The sequence below is a fragment of the Malus domestica genome, chromosome 14, assembly GCF_042453785.1.
Source record: "Malus domestica chromosome 14, GDT2T_hap1".
NCBI classification, from domain to species: domain Eukaryota; kingdom Viridiplantae; phylum Streptophyta; class Magnoliopsida; order Rosales; family Rosaceae; genus Malus; species Malus domestica.
In genome coordinates this window covers 28,199,441-28,213,999 of record NC_091674.1, presented here as the reverse complement: position 1 = coordinate 28,213,999, position 14,559 = coordinate 28,199,441, and the positions used below count along the sequence as shown (strand labels likewise).

Sequence of the window (14,559 nt, the reverse complement as noted above, 5' to 3'; positions counted from 1 at the left end):
CTAGAAGGGCTTCATACTCGGCCTCATTGTTTGATGCCTTGAATTTGAAACGAAGAGCATACTCCATTGCTACTTTGTCGGGCGTAGTCAAGACTAGTCCCGCTCCACAGCCCTGTTGGTTGGATGAGCCATCAACATACAGACTCCATGCTGAGGTCGTTGATTCTACTTTCTGAGCTTCCGATGGTAATGAAGCTACTGCTTCAGGTGTAGAAGCAATGTCAACAGGATATGTGAAGTCGGCGATGAAATCTGCTACTGCTTGGCCCTTCTCAGCTGGCTTTGGTTGGTAGGAGATGTCAAACTCACCCAACGCTATTGCCCATTTGATCATTCGCCCTGAAGTGTCAGGACTTTGGAGTATCTGTCGAAGAGGATAATTGGTAAGCACGATGATGGAGTGCGCTTGGAAGTAAGGGCGGAGTTTTCGAGCAGACATGACCAATGCCAGAGCCAATTTCTCAATGTTAGAGTACCGTGTCTCCGCATCTTGTAAGGCTTTGCTAGCGTAGTAGACAGGTCGCTCAATATTCCCATCTTTTCGAATGAGAACGGAACTTACGGTTGAAGCTGATACCGATAGGTAGATAATGAGAATGTCTCCTACCTCGGGCTTGGAGAGTAGAGGGGCTTTACTCATGTACTCCTTGAGGTTTTTGAATGCCTCGGCACATTCATCAGTCCATGTAATGTACTTCCTACTTCCCTTAAGTGCTTTAAAAAAGGGAGCACATTTGTCTGTGGCCTTAGAAATGAACCTGGTTAAGGCTGCCACCTTGCCAGTAAGGCTCTGGATGTCCTTTGAAGTTACCGGTTCCTTCATGTCGAGGATTGCTTTGATCTTCTCGGGATTAGCTTCAATGCCTCGTTGGCTAATCATGAAACCTAAGAATTTGCCAGAGCCTACGCCGAAGGCACATTTGTTGAGGTTTAACCTCATTCGATACCTCTTCAAAATAGTGAAAGTTTCATATAGGTTGGTGATGTGTTGGTCAGCATGTTTGCTCTTGACTAACATATCATCAACGTAAACTTCCATGCTCTTCCCAATCTGCTCGGCGAACATTGAGTTGACTAGTCTCTGATAAGTCGCTCCTGCATTCTTTAGGCCGAAAGGCATGACTTTGTAGCAGTATAGTCCTCTGTCGGTAGTGAAGGCTGTGTGTTCTTGATCCGAAGGGTTCATGAGGATTTGGTTGTATCCTGAGTAAGCATCCATGAAGCTCAGGAGTTCACACCCGGCAGTAGAGTCTATAAGTCTGTCAATAAGAGGAAGAGGGAAGCTATCTTTCGGACACCCTTTGTTTAGGTCGGTGTAGTCAACACACATTCTCCACAAGACCTTTTGAAGCAAAAGACTTTCTTTGGTCAGATTTTTCTTAACAAGGACCACATTTGCTACCCATGTGGGGTAATTGACTTCGCGGACAAAGCCTATGCCTTTGAGTTTTTCAACTTCTGCTTTCATTGCCTCGTATCGTTCAGCGTCATAAGATCTTCGCTTCTGTCTCACCGGCTTGATCTTGGGGTCAATACTCAAACGATGACAGATGACATCGGGAGAGATGCCTGGCATGTCCTCGTATGACCAGGCGAAGACTTCAGTGTTCTCTTTCAAAAAAGATATCAATGCTAACCGAAGGGGTGGTGACAATGTGGTGCCAATCTTCACCATGCGATCTGGATAATCTCTTGAGATAGGTACCTTCTCCAACTCTTCAGCAGGTTGGGCTTGCTGGGTGAAAGAGTCATCTCGAGGATCATCGGGTTGATTGTTGCTATCAGGAAGATCCAAGTTCGCTTCATCTAGGCTGGTCTTTGTGACTTGGTCATGTACAGACAGGGTTTCCTTGGGTCCGGGCAAGTGTTGTTGCTTAACTGAAGTGTTGTAACATGATCGTGCACTAAGCTGATCTCCTCTGATGTAGCCGTTGCCATGGGGGGTTGGAAATTTCATCAACAGCATATGCGTGGATACCATAGCCTTGAGATCATTGATGCCTGTGCGCCCAAAGATGACATTGTATGCCGTTGGGCAGTCAACCACTAGGAAGTTAGTGGTAATGGTAGCCGTGTAAGGGCCTGTACCAATAGTAAAGGGTAAATGTATGCTCCCTAAGGGTTGCACGATATCACCGGAGAAGCTTATCAGAGGAGAAATCGAGCGATCGAGCAAGTGTTCAGCTACACTGAGTGCCCTGAAAGCTTCGGCAAACATGATATTGACCGAAGCCCCTGTGTCTACGAGGATTCGTCGAACATCAAAATTGGCTATGTGAGCCTCCACGATCAATGGGTCGTTATGAGGGTAGATGATGCCTCTTTCTTCCTCAGGGTAGAAACATATCGGATCCCAGTTAGGCTTTTGATACTTCCCTCCCCTGATGTCTTCCACGTGAAACACTTGGTGACCAGGCCTCAGAATTCGTTCACTGTTTTTCATGGCCCTATTGGAAGATTCAGATATGGGTGTGCCGCCGCTTATGGAATATATGACATTCACCTGGCGTTGGTTACGGTTATCCCTTTGAGGGTGAAGGAGGAATTGATCAATTTTTCCTTCTCGTGCCAAAGCTTCAATACGATCACGGAGGATGATACATTTCTCGCTATCATGGCCGTTATGCTCATGGTAGCAACAAAACATGCCCGCGTTATTCGGGGGCGTGTAATCTGGGTGCCTCGGCTTTGGCTTTGGTATCAGGTGAGCTATGCTGGGGTAAATGGCCGCGCATGTGGCATTCAAGGGCGTGTATGTCTCATACCTTGGGGTAGGGGGTATCTTGACGCGGGTTTGACCCACTGCATTGACTGCCTGGGGGCGAGCGTTATTGTGGCGATACCCTTGGTTATCGGGATAGTGTCCCTTACTCTTTTTACTGAAATGAGAGTGGTGAGGATGGAAATCCTTCCTCTTGCCTTGAAATTGATATGTCTGTTGATTCGGCGAAGCATTATGCAAGGCATGGGGAGGTGCCACTGCTGTTTGGAAAGTCGAGGTCTTCTCATTTAGGTGAGTCTGGCTTCCACCTCCCACTTGTTGATAAAGGATGGTTGTAGGGGGTTTCTCCTGATATGTCTTTGCCTCGGCGGAGGCATGGTTATAAGCATGCGCCATCACCTCAGAGTAAGTCTTCCAAGTATTGGCATTGATCATGTATTTAAAGAAACAATCACGTAGGCCTGCCGTGAAGGCTTTAAGGGCAGTCTTGTCGTCTGCCTCGGCACACCGAGAGTATTCATGGCTGAAGCGGCCAGCATACATACGTAATGACTCGTCTGGCTTCTGGCGGATAGTGTACAGGTCATCTGCAGAGTGCAAGCGATCGGTTTGGAAAATGTGTTGGGAAACAAATAGTTTCCTCAATTCCTCAAATGAGTCTACCGTCTCAGGTGTAAGACGACAATACCAATTTAGAGCTCCGCCAGAGAGGGTGGAGGGGAAGAGAAGACATCGCTCTTCGTCGGTGTGCATCCGGTATGCCATGGTGGACTCAAAGAGGTTAAGGTGCTCAATCGGGTCCTCTTTTCCAGTATAAAGTTGCAAGCCAAGCTTTTGCTTTGTCTTTGCTTGAAGGGGGGTGTTGAGGATCCTCCTTGTAAGAGGGCCAGGCCTGGGTTGGTTCCAGTCAGGTATTTCAGCCTGACGTTCAGCCTTCAACTTGTTTACTTCCTCAATAAGTTGTAGGACAAGGGGGTCCTGAGAGGAGTTATGTGCCACTGGAGCTTTCTTTCGTAAATCTCCATCTCCTCTTGGAATTAGGAAGGTTTGATCAAGGGCATGTGATTTTTCCCTGGACTCGTTGTACTGGCTTCCAGGGTATGTCTGTCGGAACACCTCTGAGTCCCCTGTACCCTCATGTCTCTCTAGGACTTGTTGCCCCTTCCCCAAATTGGTGGCCGGCTCGGGCCGTGGCAGGGGACCGAGTCTCTCAGAAATCCTTGGGTCATTGATCTTTGAGCTTATATGGATGGAATTCTCTCGACGTTGCTTCAGGAAATCCCGACAATCGCAAAAGACGGCTTTCGATCCTTCTGCCCCTTCAGCAAAGAGGTGTCTCCCTCCACTTCTCATGGTTCGGGTCGAAGCAACTGGGTTAAGAGAAGCCTCATGTTGATTATCAAGTCGAGGGGTAATCTGTTCCCTATCAGGGATATCTATGTCGAATGCATGTGACCCTCCATGTTGGAGGGCACCCAGTTGATGGTTGACTTCCACGGGGGCAACAAGCTCGCGTGTCTGAGCTTGCCTAGCTTCGTGGAGTGTCTCGAAGAGCTTCTCATATTGCTCCTGGAGGACCTCATTCCTCATTGCTATCTTGTTGTTCTGAGCTTCCAACTCATCGACTTTAGCTTGAAGAAGAACTCGTTTTCCTTCCTTCTTTCGTTGTTTCGCACTATGTGCAAGGGGGGTGTCATTCTGTGTGCTGTGGCTTCCTTCGCTTCCCATGTTGGAGAGGGATGCCTGATCAAAAGAAAGTGTACGAATGATAGAAACCAGCTTGACACAGCTGAAGAGAGTAGGAATAAGTGTCGTTTCCCACAGACGGCGCCAAATGTTGATGCACAAAATCAGCGAAGACTTTGGTACAACAGAAAGTGTCAGGTTTTGTGACCTTCGCTTGGTTGCTTCGGTCACTAGTGAGGATAAGTACGTAAATGAATAGAGACAGAGAAGCAAACACAGGATGTACGTGGTTCACCTAGATTGGCTACGTCCACGGAGTAGAGGAGTTCTTATTAGTAGTGAAGGGCTTACACAAGTACAAAGGATCAAGCTCTCAATTTAGTGAGTTCTTGTGAATGATTTAACACAAAATGGCATTAGGCCATATTGTGGGGGAATGACCCCTATTTATAGAAAAACTTGTAGCTTTGTCACATTGACATGTGTCATGTTATGATTGGTTCTTGATGTCGACACGTGCTGCGCTCTGATTGGCTTCTAATCTTGACACGTGTCGAGTAGTGATTGGCCTCCTGGTCGAAGGGGAACTCTTCTGGGTCCTTGACAGTATAGCGCTGGCCGGTGCTCGGTAGTTTCGGGATTGGTCAAGTATGGTACAAACACTGTTTTTACAAATGATGATGTTAATGAGTTAAATTATTGGTTGTTCAGGACGAAAAATTAATAAAAATTGAATCCGCATTTAAATGTATAAACATAAATGCATTTTGCTAATGCGGTAAAATGTCATATGCTTTTTGCACTAAGCATTTAAATTTAAAATGTTAGAATAAGTTAGGAGAAAGGGAGGCATACACTTTGATTTTTCTTCTCTCTAGTATTCTCATTTGGACCTTCACTTTAGTGCCCCTACACGTGTCCTAACTCCCAATTGATCTCATAAAGTGTATTTGAAGCATACATTGTACACTGATGTTCTGCTTTTTGACTTCTTTCTAACTTTTTAGGCTTAAAAAGCTTCAACTCCAAGATTGAAGATGCAAACTCTTGCGGATAAAGAATTTGGATTTCATTCGGATTTAAATCGTGGGAATTTTAGAAATTTTTACATCTTATTTGTTCATTATACATTGTGCAATTAGAATTCATTTTGAAATTTTTATTTAAAATTAAACACGAATAGTACCTGACAAAAACTGACTGCACGAACTACAATGTACAGTTAGGATGTGAAGATCCTCACAAAGAAGATTCAGAGAGAATTCTCATCCATGAATAACTAAGAGTAAAAGATATAATTACTATAAGTAAAGTTCGACGCATAGTATACATTGGTTGAGAATAAGTCATTCACATTTCATTTGATGATCAAATGTGAATTGAAAGCTAAGCAGTGATATTCTAAGAATTCGAACTACATTTGCAAATAATATAATATTTCACTAATAGAAAAAATGTAATCAACACTTGTGGATAACTCGAAAACTAATATTGTTTACACACTATATTTAATAGTAATTAGGCTTACATTGCTGAAACTTAGGCTTAGATTGCTAAAACTTATCCTAAAATTTTGGCTAGCTTGTATGTTTGAAGTGATTAATAAAGACAAAACCTCTATAGCAATCATCTGCAATGAAGGATTGCCGAAACTTAGGCTTAGATTGCCGAAACTTAACTTATGAATAGTTAGTGTTTGTTGTTGCTGTTTTGGTGTAGCATTGTTGACAGTTGTTTTCTGTTTTTTTTTTTTTTTTTTTTGGCTACAGCTCTTTAATTTTTTTCTCTTCAATATATTTATTTACCAAAAAAATAGTAATTAATTTAAGTGAATTCAACATTTCTTTCAATAATAATAGTTATCCGTCCCTAACACATAGGTACATTTTCCCCCTCAATTTCTATACAACTTGGATGACTTTGAATGGTATTATAAAAGAGAACTAAAATAGAGGATAAGTGAGAGCGGGGGCTTTGACTATTACTCCCAACATGCCAAAACCTACTTTTCTAAGTCAATATCAGCTTTAGTTTTAGGGCTAAATACATTTCACACTTGTTATATTTTGAGTGGTTTTTAAAATAGGCAACGAGGTTTTAATTGAATGAGGATTCTTTCGGATTCTTTTTGTGAGGATGTCGGAGATATTCACATCGTGTTAATTTATCGTACATCATGTAATCAGAAATTATTTTAAATATTTTTATTTAAAATTAAATACAAATAGTATCTGATGAAAAATGATCGCACAATATACGATGAACGGACACCGGATCCTCATTCGTTTTAATTTTCTCATATTGCTGTTTTATTTTTCTCACATTGCTCTCTAATATTTTGAAATTGTATTAATTTATTCTTTTTGTCTCATGAATTGTTTGAATATTTCATTAAATTGATGACATGGGGAGTATAAAACCCATAATTGCGAGACACGTCGTAAACAACATTTGCACCATATTGACCAAAAAAATCATCAATTAAACAAATATTTAGACGTTCAAATATTTAAAAGTTGTTAACTTATACAATTTCAAAATTTAAAGAGTAATGCAAGAAAACTAAAATCTCACAATGCATTTTAAAAATCACCTCAATTCTTAAGTGTGTAAAGTGTTATTAGCATTTATTTTTATCATGGAAAAAGTGGAAATATAGAGGTTAAAATTGTTGACCAAACTCTTTTCTACTGCAGCTTTCCAAAAAAAAAAAAAAACTCTTTTCTACTGCAAATTTTTAATCCATGTAAACTGAGCCAAATGGGAGATGGTAAAATCACAGATAATTTGGTGCTGTAATAATTAAACATGCAGAAGATTGGGTTTGGTTTGTTAAGGATCCACCATGTTCAAAAAATAATGAGCAAATAAAATAAGTGGTTCTCTACCTAGCCTCATATTATATTAAGAACAAAACTTGGCTGCTTAAAAAAAATAGAACTTTAACGAAAAATTTCCGGTACTGTTTACTTTAACGAAAAATCATATTTTTACACTAAAAAGCCAATCATACTACTATTCATTTTACCATTTATTTTTTCTTTATCATTAAAACTCAAAGTTTTCAATTCATTTTCCTTAAAAAAAAGTAGGAGCTCATTCTCTCATCCAATAATAACTTAACAAGTGTCTACAAAATTGCAAAAAATAAAACTTGAACTAATAACACACACTTGTCAAGTTGTTATTGAGTGAGAGTAGGAGCTCCTGTTTTTTTTCAGGTAGCCAAGCTTTGTTCTTATATTAATCAAGGGGTGTGAACCTTCTAGGTGAGAGGATTAGTGATGGGATTAGACTAGATTTATTTGTTTTTGGTAACTAGGGGATCAATGTTTCTTTGTTTTTCTCTTTGCAGGTTTAGTCTTCGTCTTCCACTTGTATTCTTTTATTTTTACTTTTCTTTATTTGATAAATCTTTAAGATAGGGAACGCTCTTTCTAATCGTTTTATAATACTCAAACTAGGGGAGATATTTTCGAATCTAGGTGGGTTGGAAGTTGTAGGACGCCCCAGCCAGTCATGCTTCCGTTTCTGCTCGGTGTGTTTAGGTTCGTTTGCCCTTTTTGTTGCCTTTTCTTTCTTTTTGTTCTTTCCCTTGTAAAATGTAGGTTTTTGAGAAAAATGGGAGAGCTCCATGTTAGTCTGTTGAAGCAGAAAAATGACATGACATGACTTAACCAAACCCTTTCTCCTCCCTTTTCATTTCTCTACAGAGAGACCTTTTAGGGTTGTTAGCTAGAAAGAAGGCTCAATTCTTCATAATTGGAAACACACCATTTAGCAAGACCACCAAATTTGCCACTAGAATTTTGAGCACAATATGTCATTTTTATCTTCTTTGGTCTCCCACACAAAGCTTTAAAATTAGGTATGTGGATGAGAATAGAGGGGCAATTGCTTTCGTATAAGATGAAGGAAAAGAGCAAGAAAAGGAAGAAACAAACAGAAAAAGCGAAAGCGAGAGAGGATAAGTTCATCGTTGTTATAACATTTTGATTCAATAACACAATATTATGTTTAAATTTTACTCTGCATATTACTAGATTATTGGATCAAGATGATGCATATCGGTGAACTTATTTTGTGTAAGTTGATTTTCAGATGAGAGAGAGAGAGAGAGAGAGAGAGAGAGAGAGAGAGAGAGAGAGCGCCAAATGATTCATGGCATTATGTGTGGAATTAGGGTCCCATTTAATAACTCATATTTACAAAAAAATGTGGCCTGCATTTGCCTGTTGCACCAAAATATCTGTGTTTTAAATTGGTGATTGATTTGAGACACACATACATCACTGATGTTGATGCGTCAAACCATGTGCTTTGCAAAGAAAATTAGGTAAAGATGTATTTCACCAAGTAATCCTAATATCCATAGTTTCTTATCAAAGGAGAAACATTCCAAGTTTCTGTCACGGGCTAGTTAGAGGGGGATAAGTTTGGTTTTAATTAGTGCACTTTTTATGGCTCAAATTAATAGGGCATCTGTCTGAAATGATTCGTTTTAACGAGTAGTCGTTAATAGGGCATCCATAGTTTCTTTGATACAATACCATAGCGTACCATAGTTTCAAAATTTTCTTCTCATGTAGGTTGGCAATTTATGGCTTCAACAATTGTGGGCTGGTTTTGAAGTATTTTTCCAAGATTCATTTTCATTTGTGTTAAAGATTGGTACCAAAAACATTTTTACTAAAATTGGTTGAACCCAAAAGAAAAAAAACACCAGTTGTGTTGGTTTATTCTTTCTTAGGCTTGAACTTACTTGTTTTGTAAGCGTAATTACTAAAAATGAGAAGAAAACAATGAGAAAAAGGAGAGTAGGATAATATCGGATAGTCTGCAACCAAACTTTTGTGCAAGTTGTTCATATCCTTTGGTGGTGAAAGGGAAAGGCAATTTGGCCCTTGTTAGGAATAAAGAACAATTTTGTTGGTTTGTCGCCATCTCCATTTTGGGGTAAGGCTAGCCGACATTCACCTCTCCCAGACCCTGCGTAAAACGGGAACCTTGTGCACTGGGTACGACCTTTACAGTCGCCATCTCCATTTTAGCCCCACAAGAGTGGCTGGTAAGATATGAATGTTGCAAACAACTTAACTGTTAACGAAAACGTCATTGTGACGGTATCTCGAACTAATTAACCAGTATTACCTATAAAAGTTAAACGCTACACTACTTGATCAGTTGAATTATTGCTACAATAGCGTCCCAATTGCAGGTCCTTGGCCCACAAGAAAAGATACTCGGATTGGATCTCATGAATGTTTTTTCTTGGTTTTATAGAGAAGATACTTGTTTATGCAGTTTAGAACTTTAGATGAAGGAGAATGATAGAAAAAAGAGAACAAAAAGATCTTTGAATTTCACATATATAGAGATATAGACATGTACATGAACACGAACTCAGGAAAACTAAGTACATCAGAGCTTTATCCTGTGCATTACAAGGAGGCAAAAATAGTTGCCACTAGAGCTTTATCCTACATTAGTTCCCCTATCATACTGAGGAACCCTAGAGAGTAGAGACAGCCCCTCTGATTCCGCATCCCGGATTCGACCGGCTCAACTAAAATGGCCTTTAGCTGGATGGGGTTCTGCCAAAACTCGTGGCTACTTGACTAGCTAGCTACTTCATGAGCTCTCATGAAAGTTGAGGGATCTAGACAACGCAGCTGGATTTGCTCGCAAAGCGGGAGAGGATTCAGAAACGGTTTTCTTTTTGTCACTCTTTGACTGGAAAGCCTTAAACAACCCTCCGCCACTGATGGAATCGTTCTTGATTCCGAGCGTTGCCCATATTGAACTCTTTGCAGCTTCCCTCGGATCATCAATCCTTAATGTTTTTGGAACCAAAACACATCCATTTTTCTGTCTTGATGGCTCTTCTTTCTCCAAAATTTCTGGTTTTAGAACGTCTTCGTCCCTTGAGTGCTTCCCCAATGTTGGAGAATTTGAACCAGAGCGGGGAGACTTTTGGTTTGGAGAAGCGGGTTGTGGACCAAACCAAGGAACGTTCCAAGTGCCGGGCACACCACAGTTCCAATAAGGTGCAGGACAAAATGATAGAGGAAATCCTGGAGGACAAAAAGGCGGTGGGGGAACTGCTGCATTCCATGGATAAGGCCAGGGAACACCGGGAAGACAAGGAATTTGCGAAGAGAAGCCATTGACATTCTGCACATGTGGTTTTGAAACATTTACAGAAGATGCACTGGAGCTATCATCGCCATTGTCCCTAGCTTTGCAAGGAGATGGAAATACCTGTTCTTCGCTTTTATGTAAACCATTTCGAGTACCATTTGGAACCTTTTTATCTGCAGGATTTAGAGAAGAAGCCATAGAATCACAAATAGGTGCATCCACTCCGAAGCTGAGGACTCTACCATTGCTTTTTAATGCAGGGTGGTGAACTCCATTTGGAGCATCAATCCGAGCTGCTTCAAGAGCCTCGCTAATGGTCATGTGGCGATAGTGTGAGGCAGAGTTCTTGTTTTTGCGACGTCCAGCTCCCACAGGCACATTCCTCATGGTACCGCCTGCTGTCCAGTATCTTTGACAGGCTTTACAGAAATGGCGTGGTTGATTCACGTTGTAATTGTTGTAGTAACAAAATTTAGTGTCCATGCTATTGCAGCGGGGGCATGGAAGTATCTTGTCAGGCTTCTTCAGGGTTTTCTCTTCCGAGTTTTCAGTACTCTGTTCTTTCTCCGTCTGAGCAGTTTTTGTTTGTGCACTTTCTTCATCTATAGAGGGTGTCTTCGGGTTCACATCAGAACCTGGTAATGTTTCCAGATTTGTAGGGTCTTCAGATTTTGGTTGAGAACCATCATCTTGTTCTATGCTCTCAGTCGATTTTTGTGACGGCGAATCCTGAAATTTTAAAAATACGCTTTAGGAACAAGTATCGCAAAATAAACTTGAAACAAAATGGAATCGATCAATTTGACCTACAAGAAATGAGTACTCTAAATTTATGTGTTTACAAGGAGCTTTCTTCTTTTTTCAACAGAAAAGTGATCATCTTTTGCCTTTTTATCCTTTTTGTTGCAAGTTTGGTTGTACTATAGTTTCACTCACACAATCAAATCTACTGAAACTTCTACAAATTGGAGAATCCAAATTACTCTGTTACATAAATCCAAGAAGTCCAGAAAATTAATGAAAACAACAGTTCAGAAAATCAATAGACAAACCTTCCAATATTCCTTTCATATTGATAAAAAAAAATTATACGAAGGCAACAAGGCCAGCAATACTTTATACACAGAAGGTTGGACGGTTAAGCATCAACACGTGTAAAAAAATGTGCGGAGATAAAAATGCTTCGTTGAATTTGTGGCACACGAGAAAGGATAAGACTAAGAACGAGGATAATCGATATAAAGTAAGAGCAGCTGCAATTGAAGAAAAAAAAGAAAAAATCAATTAAGATGGTTTAGACACATGAACCGAAGATCTACAGAAGTTTGGTTAAATGATGCGATTATGAGACAGGCTCAGGGCAAAAAAGACAGAAAAACTTTGGAAAACTTGGATAGCGACTCGAAGAAGACATGGAGTACTTAGAGCGCAAAATCGAGCGCGGTTTAGAATTCAACGGGCCTATCTCACTTAGTGAGATAAAGTTTTTTTGTTGTTTTTATTCATAAAAGAAATTTTAAATCTCACAGCTGAAAACCTGGCTGCCTAATTAGGAAAAAAATCAAGAAGCACAAACAGTTTCACAGTTTTTAATCTGCAATCACTTTTAAAAAAAATCTAATTAGCTAGTGGCATATGTAAATTGAACTTAACTAACCAAAACAATTAAACATCGAAGTAACAACATGAATCAATTTTATACTTTTTCCAAAAGCTGGATCGAAATTCATTGATTGAAAATCTTTCATTCATAACAAAATTGAATCAAACAATCAAAAGGCAACAAATTTTCCATTCCAATTCTCAGATGGCCAAAAAAGGATCAGAATTTCCATTTCCTTTCCCTGATTCTTTCATCTTCTAGACTTTAAAAGTTAATTAAACAGGATTAAAAAAAAATCAAACAAAAAAAGAAGAAAAATGAAAACGAATAAAAAAAAGGAGCTCGACCCATCAAAGCTCCCTGCCATTTAACAAAAGGGTCGAATCCAAACAAACAATTTAAACAAGAACTTTCTCTCTCAGTTACAAACTGTTACCTGCTCAGTCTCTGCATCTTCTTCCTCCTCTTCGCACTCCTCTTCCAATTCTACTTCCACTTCTTTCTCCACAGGGCGAGCAAAACCCAGGTCCTCGATGTCGGCGGGGAGGGAAATCTTCTTCCCGAAGAGCTTGATCGCGGGGTCCTTAGTTTCGAGCATTTTCTCGGCAGCCAAACAGTGGAAAAAGAGGCGCGAGCGTTGGAGGTGGTGTTTTCCTTTTCTTTTCTTCTGGGGGAGAGAGTGGTGGTGGCATTGGGCGTGGTAAAACCTCGTCTACGATTTTGATCCGTTTAAAAATAGTTGGAAGTGGTGCCACGTCAGCATATGTGGTTTGATTCTCAGCCACATGTTCTTGTGGCCTCAAGATTTTCCTTGTCAATTTTCTTTTGGATTCTCACTCTCTCTGATGCATGGAATTTCTGTGCTACATGTATCTAATTCTTGTTTTCTGGATTTTTTTGGTATGTGCCAGTATTTTTCACATTTTTAACGTTGAATTTATTGATGGATTTTTAGTTGTATTTGAGAGATTTTAATTCTTTTATAAATATAGGGGTATTTAATTAGAATTTTAAGTGATCTCTGAAATTCAAATTGTATTCAATCAGGATTTTAAGATGGTAAATTAAAATCCTTTTAAATTCGAGAATATTCAATTATGATTTTAAAGAAGTTTATCTGGGTGTATTCAATTAGAAATTGATTTTAAAGAATTTGAAAAAATTGAGGAACTCGAGGGAATTTAGGAGATTTCGTAGTATATTTTAAGTATCCATAAATCTCACATCTTCTCATAGATTTCGAGGGAATTTAATCAAAATTTTACATAAAATCTCTACAAATCAATTATATTCCATAAAATTCTATGGGTTTATATATCTATTAAAATCTCTCAATTTTTCAATTGAATACATCATCCGAATAGTTTATTCTTCTTGTGCTATACATACATCGAAGTATAACAAATTCATTATCACCTCAAATTAGATCACACGAAACGCGATTTTCAACCTCGGGTCGATATCTAAAATGCCCCATGCCCTCAATAAGTGAATAGCAAATGCCAAATCACAAGAAATTTTCAAATTCTTTTTAGAAACAAAAAAATTGAAAAAAAAAAAAAAAAGTTTGGTTGCACCTAGCTACATGTTACATGATTATTGGACATGGTTGTATTTATGAGTATGCATTTGGGATATTTTAGTTTTGGTATGAAATTTTTCTTTTAGTAATGCTAAGGAGATCAGATATATAAACTAAATTTTGTGAACTACAAGGTGTGGTTGTTAATGATTAAATTATTACTTAAGTATTGAATCATGCTTATTTTGTATTGTTGACATATCATTTAATTTGTACACTTAATTGAAAATTTTAGCCTACCTACCATTACCATTTTTATTTTTAGTAACCCCACAAACCAATTCACTTGTGTACAAGTATATGAGACACTAGTGGCCACATCATTTAATAAGAGGAGAAGCATTGTAAAATACAAACGTTCATTCCTAGTACTTCATGTCTACTACATGTTTGAGCAATTTGAAACCAATTGAAGATTACATGTGGATAAAAAAAAATTGAAGATCATATGTGACCTAATATCTTAGTGAATAGAGTGTTAGTTTTAACCATGTGTTTTGCATTCAAAACTCTACATCATCTAAATTATTGTATTAGTTTCAAACTAGCACGATCTTCTATTTCTCTCTTCTTGTGTGCAACTATATTGTGCACACCAAATATTAGATGAAATGCTTGACAGTTTTCATAATTACTCCATAATTTTTTATAGTTAGTTACCATTGACAAGCCTTTACAGACAATAGTAGTTGTTGGCATAATAAGCCTTCAGAAAATGTTGTCAAGAATTGACAAGTTTCTATTAGTGCTCGATGAAATGGTTCAATGAAGTTTTCTATTGTAAAAACCATAACTCTATTATTTGAAAATTCTTGATTCCGCTAC

General features: G+C 39.0%; 1 protein-coding gene across 1 annotated transcript; it reads right to left on the bottom strand.

The window, feature by feature from the left end:
* Positions 1 to 9,750: 9,750 nt before the first annotated feature.
* LOC103431190 (cyclic dof factor 3-like) lies at positions 9,751 to 12,999 on the bottom strand. Its single transcript, XM_008369328.4, has 2 exons — positions 12,589 to 12,999; positions 9,751 to 11,278 (listed from the first exon to the last, which is right to left on the bottom strand). The coding sequence occupies exons 1-2, from the start codon at positions 12,748 to 12,750 to the stop codon at positions 10,040 to 10,042; spliced, it is 1,401 nt and encodes a 466-aa protein (XP_008367550.2). The 5' UTR covers positions 12,751 to 12,999; the 3' UTR covers positions 9,751 to 10,039.
* Between the last annotated feature and the right edge of the window lie 1,560 nt (positions 13,000 to 14,559).